Genomic DNA, 24041 nt, shown 5'->3' with positions numbered 1-24041 from the left:
TAGAGAGCAGATGTATTTTTTTACATTGGCAAGATAACAAAAAGTGTGGAGCTGGCACCTTAACTTTTTTAAAATTTAGATGAATGAACCTACTGCCACTGCGTGAAGGTAGGAGGAAAGGAGAGCGTGAAGCAGATAGAGGAGACTAAAAAGGGGTAGGATAGATGGGCAGAGACAGATCATCAGAAGGGATTCTGCATGTGTTGAAAATCTTGAGTAACACACACAAAATGCTGGAGGAACTCAGCAAGCCAGGCAGCATATAAGGTGGGGAATAAACAGCTGATGTTAGGGTCCAAGACCCTTCGTCAGGTTTGGAAAGGTAAGATGGGGCAAAAGATCTGGCAAATGGAGTATGATGTGGAAAAGTATAAAACTGAAGAAATTTAAAATATGCATTATCTAGGGAGGCATGGTAGCGTAGTGGTTAGCACAAAGCTTTACAGTGCAGGTGACCGGGGGTTCAAATCCCGTCACTGCTTCTAAGGAGTGGGTTTCACTCCAGGTGCTCCGGTTTCCTCCCACAGTCCAAAGATGTATCGATTGTTAGGTTAATTTGTCATTGTAAACTGTCCCATGATTAATAAAAAATGAACCTTGAGTGATTGTAGAGCAGGGGTCCACAACCATTTTTGCACTGTGGACCAGTTTAATATTGACAATATTCTTGTGGTCCGGCCGATGGGGGGTGGGGGGTGTTAATCACGACCGGAATATAGGTGATAAGTCAACTATAAGTCACTGATAAGTGGCCAATACACTCAAATTTGTTTCTAAAAGGGTTTATCTAACTAATATAACATCAAACACACAGAGCATATTTTCCTCTCATGAATATAGTGATAAGTCAATTATAAGTCAATAGCATCATAACATTTTAAGTAACGTTTGGATATTAAACACACAGCGCATATTTTCCTCGTATGAACATATAAAATCATTGCAACACACCAATATCGCTGAATCAGTGGGAGCCCTGGGCTTGTTTCCCTGCGACAAGACGGTGCCATCGAGGGGTGATGGGAGACAGCGATACTCGAAGGGGGTTCCTTATGTCCAGTCTATTCCGCCATTTAGTTTTTGTCGCATTCATTGCAGAAAACCCCACTTCGCAGAGATATGATGTTCGAAATGGAAACAACATATTCAGTGCTTTTGCGGCTATCTCATGATATTCAGCCTTGACTTTAATCCAGAATGCTGGCAGAGATGTTATGTCAAACATACTTTTCAGCTCAACGTCATTTGCAAGCTCGAGGAGTTGATCTTCTTCCTGCGCTACCATGGATGATTCACTGGGACATTAACAAATGGGTCACGGACTCGTTCCTTTGCACGTCTTGGGTCATTTGCGGTTGGGAAGTAACGCTCGAATTCTGTCGACAGCGAAGATAGGTGATCACGCACCAGCTGTGAGAAGGACAGTGCAGCCTCAGTCTCTCCCAAAATCCCAGCTAATGTTGGGAACATGTCAAATATGCCCCTGTCCACTCGCCGTCGCCACAGTTCCAGTTTGGCTTTGAAAGTAGACACTTTATCTGCCAACTTGAAGACAGTTGTCATTCGCCCCTGAAGTGACAAATTGAGTTCACTGAGCAGGTTGAAGGTGTCACACAGGTAAGTGAGTTTTGCTATCCACTCCTCGTCACTGAAGTGTGCTGCCAGTGGTAACTTTTTTCCCGAAAGAGATCTCTGTAGCTGCTCCCTTAACTCAAAAACCCTGGCCAGGGCTCTCCCCCTCGATAGCCACCTGACTTCAGTGTGTAAGAGAAGGTATTTGTGCTCTGCATCCATTTCCTCACAAAGCTGCTCAAACAGACGTGAGTTAAGGGCTTTTACTTTGATGTGATTGATAACTTCAACAACATCACTCAATATGCTGTTAAGATCAGGTGACATTTTTCAGCTAGCCAGCACTTCCCTGTGTATGACACAGTGTGTAGACTGGCATTCAGGAGCAACTTCTTTGACTCGGGTAGTGAAACCAGACAGCCATCCAGTCATAGCTGCAGCCCTGTCTGTGCATATTCCAACACAGAATGACCAGCCACACACATAAAAGTTGCTGATGAACGCAGCAGGCCAGGCAGCATCTCTAGGAAGAGGTACAGGACTAACTGAAAGAAGAGCTCTTCTTTCGGTTAGTCCTGACGAAGGGTCTCAGCCCGAAACATCGGCTGTACCTCTTCCTAGAGATGCTGCCTGGAATGCTGCGTTCACCAGCAACTTTTATGTGTGTTAATTGAAATTCCAGCATCTGCAGATTTCCTCGTTTTTACAGAATGACTAGTCCAGTTTGCCTGACATGTAGTCATTCAAAGACTTGAAATAGTTCTGCCCCAGTTGTGTTAGTTGGCAGCAGCAGTGCACACAACATGCCCTCATGCACATCATCTTGAAATATATATCGCACATAAACCAGCAGTGTTGCCTTGTTGTTGACATTGGTAGACTCGTCGACCTGGACAGCATACCATGGTGACTCGTTAAGCCATTCCAACAGCTGTGCTTCGATGTCCTCCGCTATGTCATTGATTCTCCTTGAAACTGTGGTAGCTGAAAGAGAAACCTGTGCCATCGTGTTAGCTGCAGCTTCTCCCAACAGTTCACAGCACATGTCCTTGGCAGCAGGCAGAATTAATTCTTCACCAACAGTGAAAGGCTTCTTAGCCTTAGCAATACGGCCAGCCACTAAGTACGACACTCTCAGAGCAGCAGCATTTGTGGATGTGGTGGCTCTCAGCACTTCTGTCCCGCTTGCTCATGTTTTTTCTGCTCAAAAAACTCAACGGGTTTGTCTTTTAAGTGCAGAGTGCTTGGGCTCAAGGTGCCGAAGCAGTTTTGAGGGCTTCATTCCCTCATTAGACATCTTGTCTCCACATATCATACACAGGGGGCTTGGAGCGTGCGAGTCACCGGCCGCAATAAAGTCATATTTTATGTACGACTCGTCATATTTTCTGTTGAAGGAAGCTTTCTTCTTTTTTGCAGTCTCGGCCTCAGCTGTCTCTGCATTATCATCATCGTTTGGCCTTTTATGTCCCCTACCACCTCTTCCAAAGAAACTCTCAAGGAACGTTTGTTTTTTACTCATCGAATAGTTGTAGATTAATGACTGACTGATGACCTCGTGTGGGTTCAAGTTCAACGGTGGGCGTGACAGGGAATGAGGAAAGGTGCAGCTGACTCATATAGTTTCATATCACCAAATCATATCGTTTCCTCATGGCCCGGTGATTGGGGACCACTGTTGTAGAGCTCCAAGATACAGAGGGACCCAAGTTCCCTAGTATCTGATTCACAAAAGGCTGGTGTACTATTACTCAAATATTTAAGAAAGATAAAAAATATTTTAATGTTGGGAACTAAACACGTAAGTATGGCTGGTATGCTTTAGTGAAACCGTATGGTGCATCACATCTGCAATATTATGTACTGTATTAGTGTCCTTTCTTAAAAGTATCATATATTTTTAATTCTGTGGTCGAAGCACAAGTAAAATGTACACAAAAGCAGGAAGGGAATGGGTGACTACCAGTACAACAGAAGGCAGGTAATGCAGGAAACCCAGTGGCTATTGTACACACATCCTTCCCCAACTCCCAAAAGATCACGGAAGAATTTAATATAATACTACACAACAGCTAAAAAAAATTAATTAAAAATCTGCTGTGGTTCTAATTACATCCAATAATCCAGAAAATCTACTATTCTGGCACTGAAGTTAACTCAGTGACAGTGCATTTTAAACAGAAATTGTTAAAGGCAATGGCAACGTGAACTTCAGAGGAAAATGTTAACAATGTGGAAGTATTAATTAGTCATAAAGATTCGTCTTTATTTATCAGAACTTATCATAAAAGCAGCTCGAAGCAAGCACATAAAATACAATGTTTGCACAGAAGTGGCATGCTGTTCCTCAGAATTTTCCCTTCAAAAGGTGTGACTTTCAAAGCAGAAACTTTCAGATCCTCTCTATTACATAAAAGAATTTTAAAGAAGCCTTGTATCCATTGTAGTTAATTAGAGGCATCATTGAAGACCATGCCATAAGCATTTTGAAAATGAAAAGCATCAATTGGATCTATTTCGAAATTGTAACCAATACTCTTCAAGATTCTGCTTATAACCATATCCCTACCCCACAACACTGGAAAGGACCTGCAAATGTGTTGACAATCTCAGGCTTTAAAACAACTTAAAAGAAGTGCATTTCTGCATATTACTCTCCTCATCAGCTGTTCCAGACATTCCGAAAAAAGTCTGGATAATTTCAAGTGCAGCTCAGTTACACAATACATAGATTAAGGCCACATCCACACTATGCCGGATAATTTTGAAAACGCCGGTTTCGAGTAAAAATGACAGGCGTCCACACTAAGCGTTTTTCAAAATATCTCCGTCCACATTAGACGGATATTTGGGCGAATCTCCTGCTACTGGGCATGCGCAAGACACACAGAAAACAAGCGAAGAGGAAACGATATACTTAGTGCGCGTTTGTCCAGTTACAGAGTAGAAAAACTTAAAAGGACTTGCTCTTGGCTCTCGCGCAGGAGGACTTAAAACTGAAAAAAAAAATACTGGAGCGTATGGAGGCAACCGACAGGGAGTCCACGGACAGTATAACCCAGCTGACGACGAACGTGCAAAATTAACCAACTCTGTTGCATTAATAAAGCACCTTGTTAAATGTATAAAACGTCTGCATCAGCGTTATCTTGTATTCCCATACAATGTTACATTAGGCTGTTACACATCTATTGTCAGAGAAGTACTTGCATGAATAGGTAAACTACTTCATACAAGCAAAGACAGAAAACAGGGCGAAGTGAGTATACTTATTCACTTCTTTCTTTCTTTTTAAATCTTTTTATTAAGTAAGTATACAAAAAGGTAAGCCATATAGACACTAATACATTGTTAAAATATAATAAAATTACAGAAGATATTAATACAAAAAAATATTACAAACAATGTAATTTAAACATAATATACCAAGGTAACATAATAGTATACTAATTTTATATATATATCAATAGAGAAAAAGAAAAAAAAACCCACCGTGCAACTAACTAAAAGCAACGCAAAGCAATGGGCTAACTTGAAACCAAACAGAGTTAAACTTAAAATCACGTCCTCAATCCCGACCTCCATTAAAAACAGTGAAAAAAACAAGAAGGGTATATATTACATTAAGTGAAAATATTGAATAAAAGATCTCCAAGTCTGTTCAAATTTAAAAGAGGAGTCATAAAGATTGCTTCTAATTTTCTCCAAGTTCAAGCATAATATCGTCTGAGAAAACCAAAAAAAGGTAGTTGGAGCATTAAGTTCTTTCCAATGTTGTAAGATACATCTTTTCGCCATTAAAGTAAGAAATGCAATCATTCTACGGGCTGAAGGGGAGAGATTACTGGAAATTTTAGGTAGTCCAAAGATAGCAGTAATAGGGTGAGGAGAGATATCTATATTCAATACCTTGGAGATAATATTAAAAATGTCTCTCCAAAAAGTTTCCAAAGTAGGGCAAGACCAAAACATATGAGTTAAAGAGGCTATCTGCCCCGGACATCTATCACAAAAAGGATTAATATGAGAATAAAAGCACGCTAACTTATCTTTGGACATATGTGCTCTATGAACAACTTTAAATTGAATTAGGGAATGTTTAGCACACTTATTCACTTCTTCACTTCATTGTTAAAACAACGAACACCTGTTCTGGCACATCATGACAGCGTTTTTAAATAGTCAAAAAAGCTCACTTTACAATTTAACTCTCACGCCGTTCACACCAACTGCGCTTTATAACAGCCATCAGGCAGTGCTTGCGCAGTACCAAGCAGAAGCAGGAAAAAGCATTGTTGTTGAGGTGTGGTCATGACAATGTTTTTAAATCTCTCCGTTTACCCCGTACACACTACGCCGGATATTCAGTGTTTTCAGATTTATTCACTCTGGAGAGTGTTTTCGAAAATCTCCGTTTTCGGGGGCTGAAAACGCCGGCTCAGTGTGGATGGGAGGGCAAAACGAAGAGAAAAAGCTTCGTTTTCAAAATTATCTGGCGTAGTGTGGATGTACCCACAAGCTACGTCCACACTAGACCAGATAATTTTGAAAACACCGGTTTCGCGTAAAAACAATAGGCGTCCACATCAGGCATTTTTGAAAATACCTCCATCCACATTAAAACAGGTATTTGGGCAAATGTCCTCCTACTAGGCATGCGCAGGACACATCTACAGAAAATAAGCGAAGAGGGAAGGGTATACTTGGTGCGTGTTTGTCCAGTTACAGACTAGCAAAACTTAAAAGGAAATTGCCAAACAACAGACAGCCGTTGGCTCTCGCGCAGGAGGACTGAAAACTTAAAAAAAAACAAATACTGGAGCATATGAAGGCAACTGTCTGGGAGTTCACGGACACTATGACCCGGCTGATGACGAACATTGAAAAACTGACTAACTCTGTTGCGGAGGGATTTGCAATGATGAGGAATATGATGGCTCCCCCCCCCCCAGTACTTTTCACCGCCACAATACCAGCCTCACAGCCACTACAATAGCTACACATACGGACACACAGACCCCCAGATGGCCCCACCAACATCTTCCCCACTCCCACAGAGGGGTCACCCTGGAAACATTTCCTACAGCCATAATCTCTTCACCGATGAAATGGACAACAGGATTTTTAAAACCTCCGATTACCCCGTACACACTACATCGCCCAACCGGCGTTTTTAGATTTAAACACACTGGAGAGTGTTTTAGAAAAGCTCCATTTTTGGGGGAGGAAAACACCGCTTCAGTGTCGACAGAGGGTCAAAATGAAGAGAAGCAGCTTCGGTTATGGATTTATCAGGTCTAGTGTGGACGTAGCCTAAAACTAATACTTATTCTAGCTCAGTGCACTGTGTAATGATTTGATCTTTTTAACAGTATGTAAGACAAACATTTTCACTGCATCTTGGTACATATGACAACAATAAACAAGTACTAAGACACTATATTTTAAGACAAAAACCTTTAGGAACATTATAAACAGATATAGATGGGTATTGTTCTCCAAGCTAACTCTTATAATTTTCCATAATGTAGAAATCCTGAACTCTATTGTAGCATTAAGGAAGTCAATATCCCCAACTAGGGTTGGAAAAGATTATAGTGTTCTGGATATACCACACTGTTGGTCCTTTATCAATGGATTGACAACAAATTATACTGACTGAAGGTTAAAAAAAAAATTGAGCAATGTAGTGGAGATTTTGTAAAAGGGTGAATGGAAAAGACTGAGCACAGTATCTCATCCACTGAGAAGAGTGTGAACGACCCTACGTTTACACGTAATGAACAAAATAAAAAAAAGTTATTTGAGTTAGAATTAAGATACCATTTAATTAAAATGTTGCAATAGTTCAGTTCACACTGTAGTTTCATACTAAATTTTGACAAATATTTAAAATGAAAAATGTGAAAATAGTAAAAATGTGTTGGATGGGAAATATGCATTGTCACATATTAAAGATAATTAATAAGTCTGCACATGTTTTGAGCCCATGTTAGCAAACATGTCAACAGCACAAAGTTTGAGTTAAAGGCATGGCTAACTCAGAATATTTTCAGGAATTCTTGCTATGCTCTCAGTTAAAGAAACTAATTATACTCTAAAATAATAGCAATGACATAAATCAAGAAGTACCTCTCTTTTTCTAATTCTTCTAAGTACCCAGTGCTTTCTCTGCTTCCATTGATCAATCCTCTTCTTGGAATTGAACCCACTGGAATTGGACTACACTCTCCTGACTGACCAGACACTGATCCTTCTTGGCTTCCATATGAATGCAGTGACATCTTTGGCCTTAATTTTATTGCAGGTGAATTTACGCACTCCAAGTTCAGTTCTGAAAAATAAAATTATGCATATTATCAGCCATTTTGTAAAAAATTATTTGGGAATGATGATTATGAATTAAGAAAAAATCATCTAAAATCCATACAACTGTGAAAACATTCTTAAAATAACACAAATATAGTGAATCTGAATACTCAGAAGAAACTATTCCAGAAATCTATAGGTACCGATGCGCACTACTATCACTAGTGCTACCTGACAGCACTGGTTCAGTGAAGAAAAAATGAAAACACATGATGATTAATTCAGGTATCACAAAGGGCATTCATATCATATCATGTTACAGTTTGGCCCAGATGTGGACACTAAACCACAACTCCAGTTGAGGTGAGAAAGTGTTTCCCACAAGAGCACCGCAACGTTTCACTGATTTGGAATTCATTGTCACATGATGATTAATTCAGGTATCACAAAGGGCATTCATATCATATCATGTTACAGTTTGGCCCAGATGTGGACACTAAACCACAACTCCAGTTGAGGTGAGAAAGTGTTTCCCACAAGAGCACCGCAACGTTTCACTGTCTTGCAGATGTGCTATCACCAGTGGGATCAACAGTTGATCTGCCACCTGTCTTCAGGAGAGAGATAAGTAAGACAATGGAGCAGCATTTGGAAATGTTAATGAAGAGACGAGAGAATTTAACAGAAGGAGACACCGGTCTGCGTATTGTCAAGACCAGCTCTTTTGATCCTGAACTGTTTGAAGTGATGGACAGGCGATACCCTAACAGGGGAATAAAAAAGAGACAGGTTCGCTAAGGCAACAGATACCACACGAGACACCACGAGGTATCGAGACCCTGGAAGCGGTGCGCCTCCACAAGTCGGTGGGAGTTTTGGAGGGCTGGTCACGGGACGAGCCACAGACGCACAGGGTGGAAAGATTCGGTCGGCGGGAACCTGGTGTGTGTGTGTGTCCACTCTTGCCTGGGTGCCGGGTTCACCGCAGAGGAACGATCGTATCTGAAAACGGAGGGGTCACAGTCGGTGACCTCAGAAGACATTACAAAGGGCTTGCCCGAAAGCTAACTGCGAGAAATATCAAAGGTCTGTTGAATCCGATTTTGAATATCAGCATTCGCTCTCTCTCTCTCTCTTCAACGGCACAACAACAATTGCTGTGAACTGAACTAAACTGAACCCTGTCACTTGTGATTGAACATTTTACCCCTAGACTGCGATAGAGCTTGATTGATCCTATCATCCTAATTCTGTGTACATGTGTTTATTCAGTGCTAACCTGCTGCATTTATATCCTTACTATTAGAGTACTGTGTTGCTTATTTCTTTAATAAAACTTTCTTAGTTCCAGTAATCCAGACTCCAACTGAGTGATCCATTTCTGCTGGTTTGGCAACCCAGTTACGGGGTACGTAACACAGAGCAGTAGAAGTAAATTCAATTGTTGTTTTCAAAAATTTAGTACTTGAAGAATAAGATAATCGGCAGATTAATCTGACACAAGTTTGATGGGCCGAATCCCCTCTTTCAGTTCTATGACAATTCAATGTGAAAGGTGTACAGTAACAGCAAGGTGAAAAACTCTGAAATGGGTGAAATGTCACCCAGCAGAAAGGTATTATAGCTGATAATGACAATTTCGGCTCCTATACTGAATCACAGGCTTAGCTTCAACTTTTGTCCATGAGCATTTGTTCCATCATGATAGGTGGGACGACCTGATTATTATATTTAGCCTATGCAAATCTTCAGATGATAAAGTAGTCAATATCCACATGCAACAAGATGTAGACAACATCTACAGTTAAGCTGATAAGCAAATATTTATCATGAATATTACAAGGTAATAGTCACCTATAACAAGATAGGCTACCCGTTTCTCCAAGACATTCCAAGGGGGGTTTCCACCAAATTCACTATCATCAACTCCCCAAAGGTTAAAAAAGCTTTCTTAAAAACTTGCAAATCTGCAGAATGATATTAGTCCAAGTACTGAAATGAAAACTGTTCACGTTTGAAGATGCAATTGATCAGAGGCAAGGTATTCCACAAGTGATTCACATCCTGTTCAAATTGCTGTGCACATCTGTATAAGACTCAAAGACCCTGCAAAGACAGCTCTCAGATAATACTTCAGGGACAATCAGAAAACTCCTAATCTACAGTGTCCGTAATGTCTGGACTGCCCAAAATACAATTAACACCTTGAAGAGTCTCTTGGACTTTTCTGTTGAAAAACATCAGGATAAATTTGATCAGAACAACCAGAAGATCCTGAAGATAATGTATGTTAATTGGTCATGTAAACTGTCCTGTGATTAGGCTAGAGTTAAATCGGTGGGTTGCTGGACAATGTGCCTCGTTGAGCTACAAGAGCCCATTCTAAATAAAAATAAAATAATTAAGCAGAAAAATGACACTGTTGGATCCAGCAAACCACATGTTAAGAGGAAGAAAACCCTACCTGCAGATAGTTGAAGGATAAGGTCCAACAAAACCTGTGACCTAAAGGACAGATTACGTAAGGAGTCCAGGTAATATGGTAACAAGGTGATAAAAATGGCATACATTAGGAACACCGATGGCACAAACACCCAAGTTCCACCACAATGAGAGCAAGATCAGACAAGAGTTTATCCAAAAATAAAAAGACATTAATTGTCCATATGAAGATGCAATTCAAAAACTCCTCAATCAAGACCTATACCTTAACGTGATTGGCCTTGACTCCAACCTACAGTGCAATATTCCATTCAATCTTATTGCCAAACCTGGACAATGACAGTAGTGCCAAGTGGCAACAAGGCCTCTAAACCAAACTGTGTATTTGTTGAAATTCTAAAATTTGGCACAGAGGAAATTCAATCACCAACAGCATCTTGCAGATCTCGAAGAGAAGCACACATCAGGGGATCTCAGAGACTAAGTAATTGTGATCATCTTCAAGGAATCCAAATCTGTTAACAACAGGTCTCCCTGCCGTTCTTCTCCAGGAAAGTTACCACAAGTGTCCTTCATGACCACCTCTTCCTAGTGAAGAACTAGATTCTGTTCACTTAAGGCATAATGAACATCACCTCTATTGTGTGACAACTCAAAGAAAATAAAAGGAGCGGCTTCAAATACTATGCAGTAATTCAGTATACAAACATTCAAAGGCTTAACTCCAAATTATTGTTGACTCACTTACTGCAGAGAAAGAAAAAAAAGGGTCTTATACTAAACATCCGCAAAACAGATTCTCTCTAAATTTCCTCCCCTATACAACTACACCCCTTGAAATTTGTGCCCCATGAGAAGACCCTGAGAGCATTTCATGTTACAGGAAATGCTACTCAGCAAATAGAGGTATTAATGATGAAATCGCCACTTCTTGTTCCTGTCTGACGGAAAAAAAACACATTCAAAGATTAAGATCTCAAATGCCTTAGAAAGTTCATGGTCCACCAGGCAGCAGTGATTTCCTACAAACTTTGAAAATATGGTATTGGTTTATTATTGTCACACATACCAAGATACAGTGAAAACAGTATGTATACTATTCATACAGATCGAATCATTACACCGCACACCGAGGTAGAACAAGGTAACCAATAACAATACAGAATAAAGTGTAACAGATAAAGTAACAGGCAGGTCAACAATAAAGTGCAAGATCATAACAAGGTTGATTGTGAGATCAAGTGTCCATCTTATCGTAAAAGAGTACCATTCAAGAGTTTGATAACTGTGGGATAGAAGTTGTCCTTGAGCATGATGGGATGTGCTTTCGGGCCTTTTTATCTTTTGCCTAGTGGGAGAGGGGAGAAGAGAGAATGTCCAGAATAGGTGGGGGGTTTTGATTATGCTGCTGCGTCAAGTATAAACAGAGTCCATAGAGGGAGGCTGGCTCCCATGATGTACTGAGCTGTGAACACAAATCCCTGCAGTTTCTTGTAGTCATGTCCAAAGTAGCTGTCACACCACGCCATTATGCATCCAGCCTTCTATAGTGCATTTATATGGGTTGATGGGGATGTGCCAAATTCTTTAGCTTCTTGAGGTGGTAGAGGTTTTTGTGAGCTTTCTTGGTCGTGATTATCAACTAGTTGGGCCAGAACAGACCATATTGTCAGTGTCACTCCTGGGAACTTGAAGCTCTAAACCTCAACGCCATTGATGTAGACAGGAACACATACACCACCCTCTTTCCTGAAGTCAATGAGATCTTGAAGCCTTCCCCCTCATCTGGACTCACCTATCACCATAAATTCATAAAACATAGACGCAGAATTAGGTCATCTGGCCCATTGAGTCTGTTTTGCCATTCGATAATGGCTGATTTATTTTCCCTCTCAAACCCCATTCTCCTGCCTTTTTCATGTAGCCTTTGATGCTCTTACTAAGCAAGGACCTATCAACCCTCACTTTAAATATATCCAATGACTTAGCCTCCACAGCCATCTATGGCAATGAATTCCACAGATTCTCCACCTACCTATGGAATAGGCGAATCCACAGATTCAACTAAAGAAATTCCTCCCCTTCCCTGTTCTAACAGAATGTCCTATTCTGAAGCTGTGCCTTCTGGTTCCAGAATCTCCCACCACTAAACGTACTCTCCATGTCCATTCTATCCAGGACTTTCAATATTCTGTAGGTTTCAAAGTTCAAAGTAAATTTATTATCAAAGTATGTACACCATATACATCTTTGAGATTCATCTGCTTGCAGGCAGTCACAAAACACAATAGAAACCACGAAAAACCACACACGACAAAGACCGACAAATATCCAATGTATAAAAAAGGAACGAATCATGCCAATAATACAAAAACTAAACAATACACAGACCATGAACTGCAGTGTCCCCAAAATGAGTCCACAGCCATGAAGCCAGTTCAGTGCTAAGGCAAGTGAAGCTGGTCTCGAATCCTGTTGGCTGCAGACCCTAGCTGCAGCGTCCATTCAGTGCTAAGGAGAATGAGGCTGGTCCAGGAGCCCGACAACTGAAAGGCAACAACTGCCTCTGAATCTGGAGGCGAAACCAAGACCCCTGCACCATCCACCCTATGGTAGCAGCAGGAAGAGAGGGAGAGGAGTCAAACCCAGTCAAATGGGTTGGGCTCAGGTGGCGGCCTGAACTCAAATGAATGTCTTTCTGTGACATGTACAAGCAGAGTCAGGTCCCTTTGAACATCAATATTATCCAATTGTTATGTTTAATAAAATATTCTGCAAAGTGGATGACTTAACATTTTTCCACATTACATATTCATCTGTCATGTTCTTGCTTATTCACTGAGTTTGTCTTTATCCATGGCAAGTCTCTTTATATCCACCTCCCTATGCAAGACTCCTAAACACAAAGTAATCTGCAGATGCTGGGGTCAAAGCAACACTCAGAACACGCTGGAGAAACTCAGCAGGTCGGGCAGCATCCGTGGAAAAGATCGGTCGACGTTTTGGGCCGGAACCCTTCGTCAGGACTGTAGAGGGAAGGGGCAGAGGCTCTATAAAGAAGGGTGCCCCTTCCCCCAGCTGCCTATCACCTCCCTCATGGTTCCGCCTCCTTCTACTATCCATTGTGTTTTCCCCTATTCCTTCTTCATCTTTCCTGCCTATCACCTCCCTGCTTCCCTTCCCCCACCCCTTTATCTTTCCCCTTACTGGTTTTTCACCTGGAACCTACCAGCCTTCTCCTTCCCACCCTCCCCCCACCTTCTTTATAGGGCCTCTGCCCCTTCTCTCTGCAGTCCTGATGAAGGGTTCCGGCCTGAAACGTCGACTGATCATTTCCACCGATGCTGCTCGACCTGCTGAGTTCCTCCAGCGTGTTCTGAGTATGCATGACTCCATCTAGTTTTATATCAACAGCAAATTTGGAAATAATACACTCACTGGCCACTTTAGTCGGTACACCTGAACACCTGCTCATTAATACAAATACCTAATCAGCCAATTATGTGGCAGCAACTCAATGCATAAAAGCATGCAGACATGGTCAAGTAGTTCAGATGTTGTTCAGATCAATCATCAGAATGTGGAAGAAATGCGATGTAAGTGACTTTGACCATGTAATGTTTGATGGTGACAGACGGGGTAGTTTGAGTATCTCAGAAACTGCTGATCTCCTGGGATTTTCACACACAACAGTCTCTAGAATTTACAGAGAATGGTACAAAGAGCAAAAAAAAACACCCAGTGAGCGTGAGTTTTGTGGGTGAAAATGCCCTTGTTAATGAGTGAAGTCAGAGGAGAATGGCCAGACGGGATCAAGCTGACAGGAAGTCACAGTAACTCAAATAACCATACGGTGCAATAGTGATGTGCAGAAGCCCATGAACATACACTCAATAGCGATTGAGTGGCCACTGGGTACATCCTGTACCTAATACAGTGGCTTTAACTGCATATTTGGAGCCCAGCACATAGTTGTGAATGGGTGTGGGCCAAATACCAATCCCACTAGAAACCCCTAGTTACAGCCTACCAACCTGAGAACGACCTGTTTGTTCCTACCTTTGTTTATTGTCTTTTTCTTTTTTTCAATCCTTGCCAGTTTAATTCCCCAATTCCGCATATTCCACAGATCATAAACATGAGAATAAAACAAAACAGGTACGGGAGTAGGCCAAATGCCCCCAAGACTGCTCTACAATTTAAGGCTGATGTAATCCTGGCCTCAGTACACTCGCTTCCATACTCCTTGACACCCTCAGAGTAAGAGTTTCTATCTCTTCCTTGAGTGTATTAAATAACTCTGCATCCACAGCTTTGCTTTCAAAGGTAATGAATTCCAAAGGTTCACAACTTACTCAGCAAAAAAAAATTCTACTAGAAATGTGTTACTTTTTTTATTCTGAAACTATGTGCAATAGTTCTAGATACTCTTATTAGGGAAAGAAATCTATATCTACCCTGTCAGTCTCTTCCAAAATCTTAAGTCTCAATTTTATCTTTTGTCAAAACTCCATTGGTCCAACCTGCAGATCTTTTACCCCAGGAATCCAGCCAGCCACCTTTTGTAAAAAAGAGTTAATATGCAGATGCTGAAAATCCAAGCATCACACACAAAATGCTGGAGGAACTCAGCAAGCCAGGCAGCGTCTATGGAAAAGAGTACAGTCGACGTTTTGGGCTGAGACCCTTCAGCAGGAGTGGAGGAAAAAGATGAGGAGTAGAGTTGAAAGGTGGGGGAGGGGAGGGAGAAACACAAGGTGATAGGTGAAACCGGGAGGGGAGGGGTGAAGTAAAGAGTTGGGAAGTTGATTGGTGAAAGAGATAAAGGGCTGGAGAAGGGGGAGAGGACAGAAGGCCAAGGAAGAAAGAAAGAGGGAGGAGCACCAGAGGGAGGTGATGGGCCAGCAAGGAGATCAGGTGAGGAAAAGGGGATGGGAATGGTGGGGGGGGGGGCGCGAAGGGGAATTACCGTAAGTTTGAGAAGTCGATTTTCATGCCATCAGGATGGAGACTACCCAGATGGAATACAAGGTGTTGTGTCTCCAACCAGAGTGTGACCTTGTCATGACAGTGAAGGAGGCCATAGACAGACATATCGGAACCGGAATGGAACACTTTCTCCATTTCAAGCACTTACTTCTTTAAATATGAAAACAAAAACTATACAGGACACTCTAGGTGTGAACTTATTACCACCATGAAGAGTTGCATCAGTATTTCTCTAGTTCTTAACACTTCACCAGTGTTCCAATACTTTTTGCATTTCATGTACTAGGGTCCCAAAGCTTTTTATACTACTATATTTTGAAGTTGCACTACATTTAAATAATAACCTGATTACCTACTTTTCTTTCCAGAGTAGATAACCTTACATTTTGACTCCATCTGCTATTTCTTGCCCACTGTCCTATTACAGGTTGTGTTCTAGTGTTTTTGTCACAATTTTCATACCTATCAGTCTTTGTGCCAGCAAAAACACTTGATTCAGATCATTACATTAACTTACTGTGTGGAGTATTATCAATAACCTTTGAAAAATCTATATAGTTCTTTCAAGTCTACCAGATACATCCTTAAAAAGACAAACAGAAGTTCCTTGTGTAAATTCATCCAATACAGAAAATGTACTGCAAAATGCTTGTGTGTGTCTTACAACTGAACTGAAGGCAAAAGTCATTTGAACTTCCTTGGTCCATGGGTTATAGAAAAACTCCAATAATCTGGTTTACCAGGAACTTTGGTGGTGCTGAAACAGCAGAGTTTCTCGACCAGTGGATGTTATTTTATTAATATCCCAACACTTTTAATTCACCTTAAAAATGTTACACATTATGTTCCAGAAATTTTCCAGGCATACAATACAGTAACCATGAGAATACAACCATAAGAACATGAAAGTCACATGAACACAGGGGTGGGACTTGTGAAGAGTGATGACAAGTGATGATTGATTCGGTGGTTTGAGCTGATGCTAATGCCTTGGCTCACTTACTGCAGCATTTTATATCAATGCAGTGGGAATGAAAGTAGAGCAGTCAGTGGGCTCAGTGAGTGTTCATCAAGGCCTCACCGATGGGCTGGATCGCAAACGGCACCACAGATTGGCAGAAAGGGATGTTCACTGCAGTATTTTAATGCTTGCTCTGTTCTGTCCTAATAAATGAAGTTTGAAACAGGGAAGGGGAATTTATATCTTTCTGTCTTACCAGCGGATCGCGAACCTTTAGGCATGACAATGTTATAAGGAAGTTTGCTGATTTGGTCTTTGTCATAATGTTTGACATTTGGAATCTCCTGAGTATTCAATTGCATACCTTTTCTCAACAAGTAGTTCACCTTGATCTCTCAATCACTCCTTTAAACTAATGGTAACTCTCTCCATATTCCAACATGACATACTCCATCAATTGAAGCTCCAAACCCTACTTCTTACCAGCAACACCACTTTTTACTGTCTTGACCCACCAACCTGCACTCTTACCAATCTGTCCATTTCCCTAGGAACTGCCAGAGTCTCTCTGCTAGGTTCACATCAAAGGTAGAGAAATGGATTTTTGAAAGGCAATTCATTTTACACACAATGCCATAGGTATCATTGATTTCAAATATATAGAATGGAATTTGTAAGTTCAGAAATGGGCTCCTGTGGTTGTACATAGTGGCATAGAGGAGCACAGGACCAGTGAAAGCAAAAGACAGATTCAGGAAAGAGCTACTTATCAGTAAAATGTAACATCAACTTTAAAACAGTATTTTTAAAGAAAATAACAAATTATAACAGAGACAAAACTAAAATCATAACATGACCACAAACTTACGAAAGGATTGAACAAGATAGTTTCCAGTAAATGAAAAGCTAAGAATGAGAGTACTGTGTCACAAATAAATGCAAGGTATTTAGAACAGAAGAGAAAAAACATCATGTACAGTGATATGTAAAGAACCCTGGAAGTTACTTCCAGTATTGGGTAATACTGTATTGAATCTGAATCTATATTAGTAACAAAATTCAGATCAAATAGATGAAGCAATACATTGTTGGAAGAACATTGTAATGTGAATAAACTTGATTAGATGTGTTTGTATGGTGGTAATCAGTGAAGGAGACCTTATATTCAATCCAAATGACGTCCTTACTCATGTTAAGTTTTTAAGTTCTTCAAAATGTCTATCTAAAACATGTTACCTCAGTGAATCATTTGTTCAAGAAATTTCATGACATTTTAATCAATACCAGTGAGATTAAAATGGCAAGCTCACCACTTCCAGTACCATCCAGTTGTGACAATATACACAACTGCTACTATCAATCAGAACCTTGTATTTTGTATTCTGGTTTGAATACTTAGATTTCAATGCTAACAAAAACTCCATCATCTGAAGATCTCTTTCCAAGAGAAACATGTTTCCCTCAAAGCCAAAAAGAGAAAACACCAGTCACCAACAATGCCTTACAGAAATTTCTGTGGCCTTGAATCTGAATACAAAGTCAGTTAAGGGATCTCCAGGAAAAAGTTTCTTCAGCAGTTTCTCATGGTCAAGGACGACTTGTTTCCACTCCAGCTCTGAATTCTGAGGTGGCCGATGAGCCCAATATGGGATCCACACATTTACCACAGCTGAGGTTGGCAAAGGAGCAGAGCTCTTTCTGCCCATTTTTTTGCTGAACCTCCTAGAACTCCTGACAAAAAGAATTGAGTTACTCAGTATCATCCTGGATGCTCCTTCTTCAATTTGAGCAATCATGTCCCAAAGGTAGCCATGAGTCAGTGAAAATGTCACTTTTTATTAAAGAAGCCTTTAAGAACATTCATTTAATGTTCCCATTGTCCTTTACATAATCTTTCTTTCTTTGAGGTCACTGCATATTTCAGGAATCTGCCTTTTTGGATGTCATTACAGCCAGCTAATTTCTATATGCAACCCAAAGGTGTGTAATTTAGGAGGTTAACTGGCCGCTGTAAATTGCCACATATAGTGTGGGTGGTAGAATTAATGGGAATGTGAGGAGAAAAGGCAACAGGGAAGTGAGTGGCTCTATGAACTGACATAACATCCTATTCCTGAGGGAAGTATGGGATATAAGACACAAATTCCTTCAAAAACTACATATAATTCCCAATTACATGTAAAAATTTTGTCGTTTCTTATGAAAATGTAGACAAGAATCTCACTTGAAAGAATCTGAATTCACTGGAATTCTACAAATCTCAGAATCAGCTGAAAAGTGGAGAGTAAATGCATTAAAGATGCCAGTTATAACAGGAGAAGGATTAATCATTTCTAATCCCACCCCCACCCCCAATTCAGTGGTATTATCAGGAACAAAAAAAAATCAATAACCACCAAGTCAAAGCTTAGTGTGACCAGCTACACAAACATAGTAGCAAAGAGAGCCAGAGGATGGGTATTCTGCGTTCTAACTCCCTAAACCCTTCCCATTTTTAATAAGTGACAAACCATGTGAATGAATGCTCTCTGCTTGCCTGAATATGTGCACTTTCTGACAACGCTATAAACTAATATCAACACCATCCAATACAAAATTGGTACTCCATCCACCACCTTAAAACATTCCCTCCTTTCAATGCAGTAATTCACCGTGACATCTTTCACTGCACCGCTGAAGCCTGTAACCCTCAAGAATCAAATAAAGGCAACAAATGTACAGAAAACCATCCTCCGCAGATGTATTCCTATCCTGACCCTTTCATTACTGTAACTGGAGACAGAATCCTGGAACACTAAGCACCATCTGTGTAGAAGCAGCATCACAATAGAATATACAATGGTTTAATAATGTGACTTCCCATGGATTAAAGTACAATGAAAGAACAGGAAAAACCTGTTCCATATTTTATGCTCACTTTTCTAGTACATTTGTGTTTTCTCATATTCACTTAAAAACTGACTTCTTCAAAATAGCCATAGGTATTGCGAAAGTTACACAATACCAAGGAACTTATTTCTATTTAAAACTTAACCATTCATAACCTTTTACATTGGACTATGTTAGCTGAGTAAGTATTTTTGAAGTGTAACTAGTTAAATTATACTGGCAGGCATATCAGTCAAATTCTAAATTGGCAGAACATCTGTTTTAACTGTTTCTCATATGTTGTCCAGGTCAACAAGAAAACTTATAAAATATGCAGTGGAATACTTTATGTCCAATTGCGAAGACAAACAGGAGATTTTTCAATGTTACTCTACATCTGGAAGATGTGACAATGCAGCATCTCTTCCACCTTACACTGAAGAGTCATTACTAAGCCAAGAGTGACATCTTAGGATCCCATGCAGCAAACTGTACTAAAGTCAACACAAAATAATCACATACTTGTGACATGACACTCCACCAAATTACATATCTGAGTCTTGGCATCCAGTTGGCTCAGTTGAGAACACACTCATTAAAACCATTAAAATCAGATTGAAAGCAGAATGTAAAAATCAAGCTCAGATTTACAAATCCTGCATCTTGCAGACATGCTTTTTGACACCAGTCATCTCACAAGAAAATGTCACATTTCAAGGTGTCACCCTTTTAAAAATCGAATTTAGTGAATGCTGATAACTTCCATTTTAGCTAATTGGGCATTCAGATTAGGAAACTTAAATTTCTTTTTTGGTATAACCATTAATCAAGGAACTGAGCAAAAAAAATTAACGTAAACCACAATCTCATATTTCAAATTGCAGGAATTACCAAGCTTTCACTTGTTTGTGGCATGAACCAATCAAGTTGCCTCTAAAATTCTGTATCATTAGTCTGAGATACCATCTTGAATTTTCACCCAGTGAAAATTTGTAAAGGAAATGTTTAAAAGAATCTCATGATGAAAAGTAACAGTACATTGAAAAATGATAGAATTGCTTGTGTTAATGTGGAAAATTTTTCTCTTTACAAGCAAGAGGAGCTACATATCAATAATTTGTTTGAACTACTGTCATGTCAACTTTGCTTCATCTGCTGACTTTAACAGCATCAGCCATGACTCAGATGGTAGTACTCCCTGAGAAAGAAGACTTCCATATTAGACACTTAAGCACAAAAGCTTTAAGTAAAACTTGTCAGTAGAACTATTGAGGGTACTTGCTGTCAAAAAGGTTTTTTACCAGAGGAAAGTCAAATCAAGGTTCCAGCTGCCCTTTAGGGTGGATGCAAAAGTGTGGTGCACAATAAACGGGCCTCAAGTTGTATCTGATAGCCACTCTGAATTTATAACCTGCTTCTGTGAGCAACAGGCCAAATACATGCTACTCCCTGCCTGCATTTACCTTCAGGAAGATCCTGAAGCTCACTGTTAATCAGCAAGTATCTATGAAGCAAAGGGTTTTCCAAAAAGGAAAGGTGTGCCCTGCCCTTCCTGAGAAATGCTTTGCTTGCCAGCTAAGATATATCCCTCAGCTTACCAGTCGTCAAAATTGTCAGACAATTGAAATATTAATGTCTGACATTCATAAAGTTTCTAAGGTATTCAAAACTGAAAAATAAATATTACAAGTAAAATAACTCAATTTTAAAACTACTTTAAATAAATCAATGAAATTCACTAGAAAATGCTTAAACTATTTTTCTTCAGTTTAAGTTCATAATTAATTCTAAGAAGTGTTAATTATTTTAAATAACTCTCACACATATATCTTTTGTTTCCACCTGGTACAGGTTTAGCACTCGTAGTCAACTATATTACCACTGGAAAATGCAAGATGTTCTGCCCCTGGAGTACATGAGAATTACATTGGTGTACTATCTAAAGGACAACTTATATAAGAGGTTCCTTGACAATATTTCAAAGAGTAGGGGAATTCATGAATAGTTGTCCTTCAATCAACATTAGTAAAAATAGATGATTTGATTATTGTTATATTGATGGTTGTGGGAACATATCAAATGCATACATTCTGCCATACTGCAACATTACACTTCAATTTTTCTTCCTTTCCCATCTGTAAAACCACAGTTCCTGTTATATGCCAAGAACATTTCCACTTCAATGGTTTGGACATAATTATCTACTTCCTTCTTGCAATCCTCCAACCACAACATCTAACTTGGGCTCCTACTAAGGAAATGGAAATGCTAATGGAAGATTAATTTGCTGTTATAACCAAACCTAGTTCTTCTGGTATAATGAGACTACAAGCCTCAAATATTGGGGGGTTTTGGGTTTTGATCAAAATTGAGAAATTACTTTAGAAGTTTCTCCAAAAAAAGAATTTACTGGCCACGACCATGGAGTAATCAGTCATAATAAATATGCAATTAAGTTCAAGTAAATGTTATTATCAAATTACATACATGTCACCATATGCAACCCTGAGATCCATTTTCCTGTGGGTATAGGAAACAAATCCGTAGAACAGAAACTATAACAGGATTAATGGAAGATCAACAAGAGTGCAGAAGACTTGAACTTGAACTTGCAGAGACTTTCCATTCCACACCTATCTTGCTGATACCAGATTAAAATAGTGTCAGCAGAGGAGTGGGGAGGAAAAGGGGAGTAAAACTGAATTCTTTCAAAGGTTGGAATCATAACTAATATAAAGGAAAATAGCTATGGTCATCATAAAATTGGTATGATACCCATGGGATAGTTACTAGAGATTGTCAAGTAAATCTTCCTTAACTAAACCATCTTTTTTTGTTGCTTTATTAATGACGATCTCTATTGCAAAAACTAAAAGCTGCCTAGCAATAATTCACAATTCTACACCAATGAAGCAGCCTAAATAGGCTCCAAACCACAAGGTGTGTTGACAAGGAAAATAACACTGGAGCCATGTAAATCTCAGATAAAGACAATTTGTGATATGAGAGAAATTATTTCATGTTTATTTTCCTTTTCAATGACAGTACCATCCTTGATACTTTCAACATCATAACTCTGGAGTAAACTAGATCTGGCATATTAATAAGCAGTTTATGAACCCTTTGTAATTACCTGGTTTTCTGCATTACTTACTCATAAAATGTGGTCTGATCTTCATCTAAGTAACAATAATAGACAAACACAATTGGCCTGAACAAGTACCACACAATTAATTGTACTTTTCATATCTTTATTTAATCATTCACTGTCCAGGCTGGAAAATTTAATAACTGCTAGAGCCTCCTTTAGTAGTAATAAACTTCACCAAACATTTCCTGTAGCTGCTGATCAGACTTGCACAACATCGAGGAGGAATTTGAGACCATTCCACCATAAAAAATGGTTTCAGTTCATCAATATTTTTGTGATACCTTGCTTGAACAGCCCTCTTCAGGTCATACTACAACATCTCAATTGGGTTAAGGTCTAGACTCTGACTTGGCCATTCCAAAACACAAATTTTCTTCTTTTTAAGTCATTCTGTTGATCAACTCTTATGCTTCGAATCGTTGTCTTGTTGCATCATCCAACTTCTATTAAGCTTCAGGTGACAGACCACTACCCTGACATTCTCATCTAAAACGTCTTGACACAATTTTATATTGATTGTTCCCTCAACAATTGCTAAACAAGCCATGAGGCAGCAAAGCAGCCCCAAACTCTGATGCTACTTCCACCATGCTTTACAGGTGGGATGAGGTTTCGGTGTTGGTGTGCAGTGCCCTTCTTCTGCCAAAAAGTTCAACTTTTGTCTCATCTGTTCACAGAACATTGTCCCAGAAACATTGTGGAACATCCAAGTGGTCTTTTGCAAACTTTACATGCGCAGCAATTTTTTTTTGGAGAGCAGTGGTTTCGTCTATGGTGTCCTACCATTCTTATTAAGTGTTTTTCTTATAGAGGACGCATGATCAGAGACTTCAGCAAGTTCTAGAGATTTCTGCAGGTCTTTTGCTATTATCCTTGAGTTCTTTTTCACCTTCTTCAGCACTGCACATTGTGCTCCTGGTATGATCTCTGCAGGATGCCCACTCCTCTGGAAAGTAGCAACGGTACTGAGTTTCCTCCATTTGTAGACAAGTTCACTTACTGTGGTCTGATGAGCACTCCGGTCTTTAGAAATGCTTTTGTAGATTTTTCCAGCTTCATGAGTCTCTGCAATTCTTCTGAAGTTCTCTAAAAGCTGTTTTGATTGAGGCACGGTGCACGTAAACCAGATCTTTCTTGATAAGAGCAGACTCGTCAGTAACCTGACTTAGTCTGATTTTTTTTAATATATAGGGCATGGTACCTCTACAACCCACATCTCCAATCTCATCTCATTGATTGGAACACCCGACTCCAAATAGCTTTTGTAGAAGGCATTACCTCAGAGGTTCACATACTTTTTTTGAACTTGACTATGACTGTTTAAATGGTGTACTCAGTATTGACGAGAAAAAAGTATAATTGTTTGTGTGGTATTAGTTTAGGCAGATTTGGTTTGTCTAGTCTATTATTGTGACTTAGATGAAGATCAGACCACATTTTATGAGAAATTAACGCAGAAAAATAGGTAATTGTAAAGAGTTCACAAACTTTTTCTTGAAACTGTACCTAATTGTAAAAGCAGACATCCCACCCTGCAAAAAAGTCATTTCAGGGAGGTAGCACCATCAATTTGCGGGAAACTCCAGGTACTTCTGGAAGAGGTGGGATGTCTGCAATAGAGTAGCTCCTGAGCAGCTAGCCAGCTAGTTTAAATCATGTTAGCTATGCTAATGAACGAATGACACCTGTTAAACTCACCTCAACATGTCTTTTACAGGCTTAACCCACCATGGGCAATAGAAAAGTCAC

At 39.7% G+C, this 24041-nt stretch overlaps 1 protein-coding gene across 1 annotated transcript in view; it reads right to left on the bottom strand.

Annotated features, from left to right (window-relative positions):
* LOC134357280 (adenomatous polyposis coli protein-like) overlaps positions 1-24041 on the bottom strand; it is a 170489-nt gene that overhangs the window by 64554 nt on the left and 81894 nt on the right. The window contains 1 exon segment of the mRNA XM_063068642.1: positions 7705-7906. Within this exon segment, the coding sequence (XP_062924712.1) occupies positions 7705-7906 (202 nt within the window).

This window comes from Mobula hypostoma, chromosome 16 (assembly GCF_963921235.1).
Source record: "Mobula hypostoma chromosome 16, sMobHyp1.1, whole genome shotgun sequence".
In the NCBI taxonomy this organism is placed as follows: domain Eukaryota; kingdom Metazoa; phylum Chordata; class Chondrichthyes; order Myliobatiformes; family Myliobatidae; genus Mobula; species Mobula hypostoma.
This window is presented reverse-complemented; position numbering and strand designations above follow the sequence as displayed.